At 44.5% G+C, this 12071-nt stretch overlaps 1 protein-coding gene across 2 annotated transcripts in view; it reads left to right on the top strand.

Moving 5' to 3' along the window:
• The first annotated feature begins 1021 nt into the window (after positions 1–1021).
• Positions 1022–12071, top strand: part of MYZAP (myocardial zonula adherens protein) — an 86253-nt gene continuing 75203 nt past the window's right edge. The window contains exon 1 of one of the 2 annotated variants that reach the window (XM_039865484.1): positions 1022–1201. In XM_039865484.1, the coding sequence (XP_039721418.1) occupies positions 1127–1201 (75 nt within the window). In that variant the 5' untranslated portion in view covers positions 1022–1126. The remainder of the gene's footprint in view (positions 1202–12071) is intronic. The other variant, XM_039865485.1, reaches the window with a different exon arrangement.

Raw genomic sequence — 12071 nt, 5'->3', positions numbered from 1 at the left:
AAAATACACCAAGTTCTTCAAAATCTGCCTTTACACCCTTCTACTGCTTCTTTATCATTAGCCCATTACACTGCGATATTTTCAGTTCCTCAAAAGTATACTATAGTTTCTCTTTTGCCTTATGTCTATCCTTACACATGACAGTTCTTTTGGTCTGGAACTCCTCCTTCCTCTGCTAGGGGTGCAGCCACGTGGACAAGCAAGGCACTAGGTCAGACTGTGGAGTCTATTCTAGCTTTGCCACTTAGTGGCCAGTGGGGCCCCTGAGATTGTGTTACTACTACCCAATCTCTTGGTGAGTCAATGTCCCCACCTGCAAAATGGGGATACAGGATAATAATAGTGCCTACCTCAAAGGCTGGTTGTGAGGATTAAATGAGGTAATACCTGTACAGTGCTTGCCAGCCCAGCCCCACAGAAATCACTGAATACTAAATGGGAGCAGTTGCGATGAACACTATGCCTGAGTTGCTCCTACTTGCATTTCAGGTCTTAGCTTAGTCATCACTTCCCTCTGGATGGCCTTTTACTGCTCTCATAGGTATCTCCTCTTTTACAGTATTACTAACACCTGCCATCTGTGTCCCCAACTAGAATGCAAACCCTATGAGGACAGAGGGCAGTCGATTGTGTTGGTTGCTGGGAGGGACACATGGTAGGCACTCAATAAACATTGAGTGGCATGGGATGAAGGTCCCAGCGATCCCTGGGGGTGTGGCAGAGCCTTCTGGGGCAGTCAGGGCACCATGAACTGGCAGGTGGACCCTTACATCGCAGGCAGCAAAGAGAGCCTAAACGTCCTGTGAGTCAAGGGTTCCTTTCTGCCCCGGGACAGACTCTGGGAGGACGCATAACGCGGTGGGGAGAGGACAGCCCTGAACTTTGGCAGGGTCTCCGCCCTCGGGAGAAAATGCAGCCGGACAGGTCCAGCGAGCGCTGGAGCCCCGCCCCGCCCCACCCCCGTCTCCTCCCCGTCCGCACCCCCTCCCCCGCCGCTCCCGTCCCCGCCCTCCTCGCTGCAACCGCAGCTGCTACAGGCCCGCGGCGCCCCCACGCAGGCGGACTCCGCGCGCTTATTCCGCCGGGAGGGACGCCGCGCCGAGCCTGCGCCTACCGCCGCTGCAGGATGCTGCGCTCCACTTCCACCGTCACCCTGCTCTCGGGCGGCGGCGCCAGGACGCCCGGGGCGCCCAGCAGGAGGGTGAGTAGCTAGAGGAGCTAGCTAGCTGCGCTCGTCGGGCTTCCCCGTCCGGGCCGCCCAGCTTCCCCATCTTGGCAGGACGGCTGCAGGGGTCTGGGGATGGGGACACGCGGGAGCCGGTCCTTGGCCCCGAAGCCCTACCTGGGTTCTACTTTCCAGTCTTGTCCCTCTTTGAGTCTTGACCCTTCTTCTCGACGCCCCACTGGCGCCCCAGGCTCGCATGGTTTAGGGGACTTTCTGGAATTCCCAGAGATTTCCCCTCCTTCCTGATTCATCTGTCAAGCCAAGTTTTTTGTTGGCACCAGTTTAAAAAGCAAGAGAGACATTTCTGCACTGTCCCTTTCTTGAGACTCAACGGTAATGAACGTCTTTAACACCCAAACTTTCCTCCTTCTAGTCATCTATCTATTCTATTCGTTATATTCGATCTATTCTATCACTACCGGTGATAGAATAACACTACTTGCTACTGGAGTGGAATCAGCCAAAGTAGGCTTCACCTGACAAAGCAGAGATCAGCACTGGAACCCAGTTGTGTGTGACTTGGGTTTATACAAAAACACTATCTTCTTCTTGATTGAAAAATTAGCACAGTGACTGCAGGGGTAGCCCTGGAGGCCCTGGGCACCAGCCAGGTCGCCCTTTGGAAGTGCTCTGTTTCTCTCATCTTTGTTGCATCTTTTCTCCCTTCTCCAGATGCTCTGGGGAGAAAATGCCACTCACATGCAGTTTGCATGTTTCCATGACTCTTCCAAGTTGAGCGCCTCAGAGCACACGTCCAGGGAGGGTCTTGGGTTATGGCTTTTTAGTTCATCCATTCATCATGATATTCAGTACTTATCATCTGCTACCACTGTTCTGTGGTTGAGATATCTCTAATTGTGTTTCCCCAAGGTTTAGCTAAGTGAGTAGTTAAGTCCAAGTCAAGGACCCCTTTGGTATTCTAGTCTTTCTGTAGTCTTGTAGGCATGCATATTTGCTTTTTGTATACCTCAGCCAAGTGACTAGCAGTTGCCTTCTGTGCTTTCTTTGGCTCTAGAAGAAAGGCATTGTGTTACTGTGAGTGTGGGCCAAGTGATGGGTTCTGGGTGTGTGTGTGTGTGTGTGTGCGCGCGTGCGTGCACGTGTGCACACATATGCACATACTCCAGACACTTAGGGCTGTCAGAATTCTGGTTGTTCAGTCGTTAGCTTCATAAAGCAAGATCTCCATTAGATCCAAGTGGGTTTCTAACCACAGGCAGGGCCTTACTTCTTTTCTATGGAAATCCTTCTCAGTTGGAACACAATTAAGATTGAGAAAAAATGAAGTCACTGAAAAGCTAGCCCTGAGCCTGGACACTCATGCGTGGGACCACATTGCATAAATGGCATGAAATTGTTCAAGTTCCCTTCCAGAGATGAGGACTAATCGAGGCAACTAGAGTGATACTGTGGATGGATACAAATGTGATTAATATACTAGATAACATTTCTGAAGATTTTTTTCTCAAATATTTATGTTCCAGTGTCTCTTTAATTGTAAGTTTTCGGGTGTCTGGCACAGTGGATGCACTATTGAGAAGGCTTTGCCTTTTGAATAAGATAGCCAAAATAGTTTGGAGCAGAGAGGTCAGGGCCCTGAATCAAACAATATAGGGCTGTTCTGAGCCATATGATACTTATTCTGAGAAGATATCTAAAGGTTCTAGGGTTCCCTTTATGATTTCCAACTCTTGCTCATGATTTGCAAATGTCACAGGTATTGTCTGTGTATATATGTGTGTGTGGAGAGTGTGGTGGGAGGCTGTGATACTTTGCTTGATTAATTGATTGGTTAAACAACTTACATAGACCTCCTTCTGTGTGATGCAGAGCCAGGCATTGGAATCCACTCTACCTGTAGAGGCATCCACTCTACCTGTAGAGGCGGATGTTGTCACAGTTGCTCTCATACAAAGTAATCGTTGTTATAGTGGGGTATAGAGTGTTGACAAAGTCCAGTGGAGGCTAAAAAGATAGGTTCTTTCCAGAGCATCTGAAGAAGGCCTCCCTTGGCAGGAGATATTTGCTCTTGCAGGATGAGTAGGAATTCATAGGGCTATTGACGTTATTGGGATACTGAGAGGAAATACCCACTCATCTAAATGTAACTCTTGGCATATACTGTATAAAAATGGCATACTGGACCTGCTTTAGAGTAAAACACTTATTTTTTGAAAAAAGCAAGAACAGAATGTCTTAAATAAAATTGTAGACCAAACAAGCGATCATGAAAAGTGTTCCTAAAGTTGAAAGTTTTTCAATAAACTCTGTATTGTCTTTTCTTTCTGATGTTGGGCAAGTGATGGTCTTGAACAATAACATGTCAGCCATTAAAATAGCATTTCCATTTCATCCACATTGCTTACCAAATTAGGGGCTGCAGAGGAACCAGGCGGTGTTGGTCCAGACATTCAAGTCAACCAGAAATGGTGGTGACAGCTGACACTAAGCAGAGTTCTCTGAGTCAGCTGTCAAGGGTAGTATGGCCAGACCAGACTGTTACCAGTTATTCTTCATTCAATGGCTGCCACCTACAATTTAGACTTCCTTCTTATCTGAAATCATCTCTCAAGGGGGAAAAAAACAGGTGGGAGAGTAATTTCTGTCAGCTGATAAACAAAGCTCTCAGAGGCATTTATGGATGCCAACCAACAGAGGCTGTGAAATTAAAAAAAAAAAATCTGCCTTCAAACCAGTTGTGCTCTAAAAATAGTTTTATCTATGGCAACAGCAGGAAGATAAATTGGCTGGAGAATAACTACAGACAGAATGATGACCTTGGAGAATGGGAAAAACATTTTTAAAAATATTGACATTGTTTCATGGTTTTGAAAGGAATTTTGTGAATGCAGTTAATCCTACTGAATGAGCCTTTGAAACGAAGGGTAAGTTGTATGACCAGGCTGTGCACTTAGTGGTGAAAGCACGAGTTGCTTTGCGTGGCCAAATTTTTTTGGTTAAGCGGTCCAGCTAGGATAGTGTGAGACCTGTCAAGGGTTTCCTGCAGCACCATCAGATAGTATCAATGTTTCCTATTGATAATAAAAGACTGTTTGGCTGGTATTACTAGTATCGTGGTCCCTGAGTGGCACATAAACAAAACAAAACAAAATTCAGCAAGGCCACAAGGATAGGACTGTCTCCTAGCCTGTTCTTGCCCATATTTCTATTTGGTAAAGGCTCCTCTGTTAAAAATCAGAATGAGCCTACCAGGCATCACTCCCTAGCTAATGCATCACTCTCCTGGGTCCCATTTCTGTCTTATAGTCTTGAAAGAAAGAACTCTCTTTAACTGGATAGTGAATGATCAGTCAAGTGTTTACCTCACTTCCTTTTCCTTTTCACAGAAACATCTGTGTGTATAACTTTCATGTTGTCCTATGGGCTCTGAGGAAGGGACACAGGATGTTGTGAGACCTCGCCATCTGGTGGAGGGAAGTTGGCTGCATCATCCACTAGGGAGTGGGTAGGCAGGGGACCTGCTGCTCCTAGAAAACAGGCCGGCCCTTTACCAGAGCCCTCCTGAGCCAGCCCCCAACAGGCCAAATTGTTAAGGTTTTAGAACCGTGGTGTCCTCAGGGCTTAGCCAAAAAAACTTTGCCACTAAAAATTGAAAGTTGTATTTCAGAAAAAATGTCCCAGTCTCTCTGCTTTGGTTCACCTATCTCACTATGTCAGATGTAGGATGAATAGACCTAAGTCCTCAGGATCTTAAGGAAAATTGAGGCCTGGAGGCTTCCGGTTACTTGGAAAACCCTTATAAGTCATTCAGTCTCAAAAATTGTCTAATTGAGTTCAGGGAGCTGTGGATCCAGGGCTAACTAACTAGAGACCATGTTGAAATGTTTTGATCTAAAATATTTTCAGTGATTACGTACATTATGGTCTTAGAGCTTCCTGTGGCAATCCCTCTCAGCCTAAAACAGTTTCAGTTTTTCCCAATGCACTGAAGAGTAACACAGTGGTATTTACCTCTTTTCTCTCTTTAGATGAGTGATATTTCCTAAAAGTCAATCACATTGTTGTCTTTTGTTCCTTAAGGCCAGAGTGATCTTTCCAAAATGCAAAGTTCAGTCACCTGACTCCTGCTTCGAGAGCACCCTTGGCACTTCTAGTAGAAAGTATAGACCCCTTAGCTTAGCATCCAGGCCCTTCTGATCTTCCTTTGCCTTTTCTATCCCCCATCCCTATGCATACTCTTTCCATATATTTCAAATTACTTGCCACTCCCCAAGCTTTCCATGCTGTTCCTTGTCCCTTTGCTTTTTTTGTGCCTCTCCTCTGATTAAGGGTCATCTCCTCCGGGAAACCAAACCTGAACTCTCCTTTCCATGTTCCCCTAAGGGCCTGTGCACCTCTTCATTGCCTGCATCACCTGTGGTTACCTTCTTGAGAGGGTTTAGGGATCCTCCCTCTCCAGGCCTCATATAATAGATGCTTAAAAAGGGAAGTGTCACCAGGGTCCTAAAGGAGCCACACTTAACTTTGAATTGGCAAATGGAAAAACAGAAAGAGAAGCTTGGGATAAAGCCAGCGCATTGCCTCTGGCCCACTTGGTCAGGAAGCACATGACAAATGGATGGGAGTGCTGACCAAGGTTAAGGAGTCTGAAAGTTCTGGGAAGGCCTCTAAATATTTCAGTTGCTTCCATCCTGTTGCAGAGTTAGAGTTTCATTCCTTTGGTTAAATCAGTGGTTCTCAACCCTGATTACACATAGAATCACAGAGAAGCTTAAAATATCTATGCCCAGGCCCTATCCCAGACTATTTAAATTAGAACCTCAGAAAGTAGAGAATAAATAACATCAGTATTGTTTAGGAAGCTCCCCAAGTGACTCTAATGTGCAGCCAAGGATTGGAACTCCTTTAAATATTATTCTCTCCTTACAGCTTTTGTGGAAGTACAGATACTCCTGGGACAGTATTCTGAAGGTCCTTTTGGCCTTGTGGAAGGGCAAGGTTGTTGGAAAGGCAGGATGGGGAAGTCATAACACTCCAAATCACACTGGTATCTCTGTGAATATTTATTTACCTGCATGTTTGCTCTGATCTTGGCGTTTGGGGCTCACTGCGTACCTGGTATAGAAGTGAGCCAACAAGATAGGAAGGAGAGGTCACTGTCTCCCTATTTATGAATTTTGTCTGGAGTCAGCCCTGACATGGGAATAAAGGGCTCCAGGACACATTATATACCTCCTGGAAAAAGTGTCTAAGTATGTAGATCATGGGTTGGCAAGCTACTGACCCTAGGCCAAATCCAGCCCTTGGTTGTTCTGTACATTCTGAACTAAGCGTGGTTTTTATAGTGTCCTGCAAAACCTAAATATTTACTTTCTGGCCCTTAAAGAAAAAATTTGCTCCACCCTGATGTAGATAATAATAGGCCTGCAAATTCAGGGCCACAGCAGAGCTAAAAGATTTACTCCAGAGCAGGCATGCCTTGTGTCACACTGCCTGACCTGTGCATTCTAGAAATTTTATGCTTGTGCTGAGCAGAGATTTTGGAGTCTGTCCTCCCAGCCACAGCCACAGGGGACCACACCTTCTCTTGTTTGATGGAGCAGGGCAGGGCCCCACAGTCATGGTGTGGACCAGGTCTGAGAAAAAATGTAAATGCATTGGCTAATTTCCTTAGGGAAATCCATCTTTGTAAATTGATTAGCAACCCTTGTCACCTCCCAGGGTTACCTTCTCCACTCTTTTTATTTGAATGGATAATTCTCCCTTGGGTGAGCCCAGGTGCCTGAAACTGAGACCATGATGGTATGTGGATCTCCAGGGCCTAACTTACATGGAGACCCAGCCTTCTGCTTCCACAAAGGGGTCAGAAATAAGCCCCAGAGGACCTGCTTAGCTGCCAGGTGCCCTGACTTGCAGACAAGGGCTGGCTTGTGTATTTTCTTGTGGCGGAAGCTTGAATGCTATCTGCCCCTCCCTTGTTCTCCCTCCCATAAGGGTCGATTTGAAGAAAGCGGAAGGCTCTCTGGGGAGTTTCAGGTATATTCTCCTTACTGTGTTTTGGTTCAACCCCAAAAGAAACTCATACCGATATTTACTGAGCCAATGGCTATTAAGTGTTGATATTATGCTAAACACTGTAAGAGCTACCAATACAGTTAAGGTACAAAAAAACTTGCCTGATCTCTCCTGCTATTTTTTCCCGTCTGTCCGTGTTGTAGTGCATGGAACATAACAGAAGGTACTCAATAATTGCTATCAAATTACTGAACTCAGATTTGAGTGTCAGTCCTTCCTGCAAAGATGGCTCCCATTGTCTTTCTCCAGAAGCCTTGTTTCTCCAGCAGGAATTCGTGGATGGCTAGTTTAGTCTCTGCCTATTTTTCTACTATATTGTCTACTTTGCCATTTTTGGAACGGGCCAGCTTCTCTGCCTTTGGCCAGCCTGGAATGAGCACCTTGCCTGGTAGTTTGTTATTATAACAATGGATTCTCCAAACCTCACTGACCTGAAAAGTCCTTTCTGTCCTTCTGTACCTAGCTTAAATGTCATCTCTAAGAACCATCCTACCTCCAGTTAAGATGATTGTTCCCATGGTAAGAAAGAACACTTACAGAGTACTTAATATGTACCAGAAACTGTTCTAAGCCCTTAACATCTATTAGCTAATTTAATCCTTACCACAATCCTGAGAGTGGTGCTGCAGTATTGTTAGCTCTGTTTTACAACTAAGATAACTGAAGCCGAAGACTGAGTGGCTTTCTAAAGGTTTCATGGCTAGTGGGTATTAGAACCAATATTAGAGAACAGGAAGTGGAGTTCCACCACGCTTACTCACCAATCGACCCCGTCTCTCAGGACCTTGTGTTGGTGATACTACGTGTTCTGGATTACCTTGTTTGGCTGTGCCTTTGAATTCTGAGTTCCTTGGAGGCAGGGCTGGTTTTTGTTTGTTTGTTTGTTTGTTTTTCATCTTGAAAGTATTTTACAAGTAGTGGGTGCTCAGTAGCTGAGTGATGAAATACACTGAATCCATCTTCCTGCTTTTATCCACTGGAAGGGACCCTTGTTTGTAGGAACGGCTGGTGTAATAGCAGTGGTATTCAGGGTAAGTAAGATTCAGCTTTCTTCATTGTTCAAGGCTGGGCCAGTCACTGTGGAAACCTCTGGGAATAAAGTACCCTACCTGCCTCTCAGTACCTTATTGCCCAGCCTGAGCTGCTTTGAGTATTGAGCGTTTGAGTTTCAGGAAACCATGGAGATCAGCATCACCAGATCCTAAGAGAGATTAGAAACACTGCCTTGATTTTACTCAGTGGGGGATTTTCTCATGGGGAGATTCCCGAAAGTGAATGAATAGAGGTAAACTGTGCCAGGTCCACCTAGTGGGTGCATTCAGGGGTCACTTTTCTTAGTGCTTCTGTTAAGGAATTCAGAGTGTCTTCTGGACCGCTGGGATGTTCTCTTTGCTGCTCTTGAGGCAGCCCCATGGGTTTGGAAGGATTGATATCTCTTTCTTTTTATCTTTCTAATATATTCTCTCAGTCTTTATTAGTGCTATTATTACTACTATGATTATTTTAGTTAAAAAATTTGGAACAGTTGCAAACAACACAGAAATTCCACTTCGTAGAGATCATCACCACCATCACCAGTTGATTGTGTTTCTTTAAAGATATTTTTTTCCCATAAATCTATGAAAATCCCCCCAAATGGGATTATTCATCACTTTTTTTTTTTTTTTGGCAGCTTTCTTGTTTTTCGCATGACAATACATTTGGCTATCTTATTAGGAAGGTGTCTGATCCTGTTCCAAGCCGAGCTTAAATTGCTTCTGTACAGTTAGTTGTCAGTGGGTCACGACTAATTGAAGAATGCTCCCTAGCGTTTCCATTAGAGCTCGTCTAATGACAAGAGGAAATGCTTGACACAGGGGTCTGAGTGTAGCCTTAAGCACCTGCTACAACTGCCAGATATGGTTGAGGTCAGATGTTTTATTTTATAGGTTCATTTTATTTTAATTCATTACCTGTCACCAGATAAAACTGATAGTTTAGGGAAATGCATTCTATTTATCCTGTGGCTTTGTATACCCCAGGGTACACGTGGCCCAGTGGGAGCTATAGGAAGTGCGCTGAGGGATATCTAAGTTCTAGGGGGACAGACGAAGAATGGGCTCAAGCAGGGGAAAGGAACATCTCACTTTGGACCCATGGAGACCCCTCTCGGCCTTGTCTCTGCTTCAGTTTTTTAGATTTTGTTTTTGTTTTTTTAATTATTGCCATTAGGGATTACCTCTCTAGGGCAATCCACCTACAAAGAGATATCACTGACTGTGCTAGTGCCCACTAGATCCGTTGACCAAATTGTTATTTCTGTAGAAAGCAGAACTGTGAAATCAAGTAGGCCTGTTTTATTTTGGAGTTTGTAAGATGATGATAATATCTAGATAATAATAAAAATACCTAACACTTTTGGAGGCTTACTGTGTGCAAGACATCTTCCTTTTATCCATATTTTGCCCTTAATATTCAGAAAGCTTAAATAACTTGCCCATAGTCAACATAGCTAGTAGGCGTTGGACCCTGTGTGTATGTGCACCTGTGCACATATGTGCATGCGTGTATACATGTGTATGTGCACACACGTGTGTGTATGGGATGTGGTGCAGCAGAAAAGCACCTCCTTTTCTCTGCGGAATTATGCTGCAGATTAGATCCAGCCCATCAGAGAAGATGATTGAGCATAATAGGCTTGAATTGCCTACCTGGTATGAGTTATGCTTTGATGCCAGCTGATTTCAACCAGTTCAGGTGGCCTGAAGTCAGAGGGTTGCCTTTCTCTGGAAAGGCTCAGATTCTCATCAGTGTTGTTGCCTGTCAGCTAAGAGAGCTACCCGTGGAATGGTTGGTTTCTGTTTGGCCAGCGTGACTGGTGGTGCGCTTTGAAGGCTTGGTGCAAAGCAGGCCACATGAGAGGCAGATAGCCCTCTGCTCACTGGGCAATGAAACTTGCCCAAAGGAATGTAACGATGGAGAGAGATCTTGAAATCAAGTTGTGTGGTTGAAAAAAGTGGGGTTATTTAATCCAGAGGAGTAGAGGTTGGGAGGACAGGCGGCCTGTCTGGAGAAAAGGAAATTCTGCTGCAGCCCCTGAGGGCTCCCTGGTCTGTTAGGTAGAAATTCTAGGGGGAAGGTGTAAGTTGATCATCAGGAAGTTAAAGGTGCCATAGCAAAATGGGATGCCTTGGAGGGAGGTGATGGTGTGTGTGAAAATGCTGATACGTGTCCCAAACGGGCTTTCTCATCTGTGCATGGAAAACGTTGCCTCTAGACTGGGCTCCCATCTGCCATTTACATTGTTAGGTGTTGGAGGCTCCTTCACAGTGTCAATCAAGTATAAATGAACCAGGAGGCTTTGCTAAAATTTAAAATGGCCAAGTTTTACTCAAGGGTCTTAGGGTTTGCAAATTGGAAACACAACTAGGTAATACCCAGAGTGTTTCGAAGAAGATAGCAAAGTTAAGAGTTCTTATGGAGTACACTCTTAAGAAGAATCAGCACTGTATTCTATTCTTATCCTCTAGATTGGTCTGAGATGATAATCCTCTAGATGTCCAGTTGTCTGGATAATGGATGTCAGGAGGTCTGGACATATGAATATCCTTAAGCCCTTCAAAGGGTAATTAGAAGGTTATCTATAGGATCTTTATATTTATATCTCTGTCTGTCTCTAGGCATTGATGCACAACTGAAAAGTTCAAAAGTTTTAAGTCCTCAGGCTAGTTAAAGTAAGATAAAATCTACTCCTCATTTTTCAGCCCATTTGGTCTAAAGCAGTTTTTTCAGCTTGACTCTACGGACTTCATTTTGTCAGCTTAGCTCTGCTGATTTCATCTTGTTTTCTTCACTTATTCACCTTAAGTGGTCTTTTACAGTCCCATCCCACCCCGGGCTTCTAAGCTGCAGAGTCGTTTGGCTCAGGGTCCACCCTGTGGATTGGTGCAGACCCGTGACCCTGCAAACCAGGTTGGGGGGTGTATTTGTTTGCTGGGGCTGCTGTAAAAAGTACCACAAACCAGGCGACTTAAACTTGAACAGACATTTATTGCCTCACAGTTTTGGAGCTGGAAGTCCAAGATCAAGGCGTCAGTAGTGTTGGTTCCTTCTGAGGGTTGCGAGGGAAGCATCTGTTCCAGGCCTCTCTCCTTGGCTTGTTTACATGGTGTCCTTCCAGTATGTGTGTTTGTCTCCAAATTTACCCTTTTTATAATGACATCTATCATTCTGACATCATTTTAACTTAATAACTTCTGTAAAAACACTGTTTCTAAATAAGGTCACATTCTGAGGTACTAGTGGTTAGGATTCTAACACATGAATTTTAGGGGGACACAAATCAATCCGTAATGGGGCAAGTAGCACTCCTGTAAGTCGAGTCTACGTGGTGGTGGGCTGGATACTCTGAGTGCTGCTGGGGCCCTCTTGGGGCTTCTTCTTCTTTTTTTTTTAATGGCAGGATCATTTCTCCCTAGGAACTGTCACAGCAGGGCCAGGCTGTGACTTTAGGGTGAAATAGATATCATGTGACATCACTATCATCTATCTACAGAATTTTTTCATCTTCTCAAACTGAAACTCCATACCCATTAAATAATAACATCTCATTCCTTTGTCTCTTCCTCTCCTGGCAACCACCATTCTACTTTCTGTCTCTATGAATTTGACTATTCTAGGTATCTCATATCTGTGGAATCATATAGTATCTGTCTTTGTATCATTGGCTTATTTCACTTAGCATGTCCTCAGGGTTCATCCATGTATCAGAATTGTCAGAATTTCCTTCCTTTTAAAGACTGCATACTCTATTTCATTCCATGTATATGCC

The sequence above is a fragment of the Pteropus medius genome, unplaced genomic scaffold (assembly GCF_902729225.1).
Source record: "Pteropus medius unplaced genomic scaffold, Ma_sr-lr_union100, whole genome shotgun sequence".
Taxonomy (NCBI): Eukaryota; Metazoa; Chordata; class Mammalia; order Chiroptera; family Pteropodidae; genus Pteropus; species Pteropus medius.
This window is presented reverse-complemented; position numbering and strand designations above follow the sequence as displayed.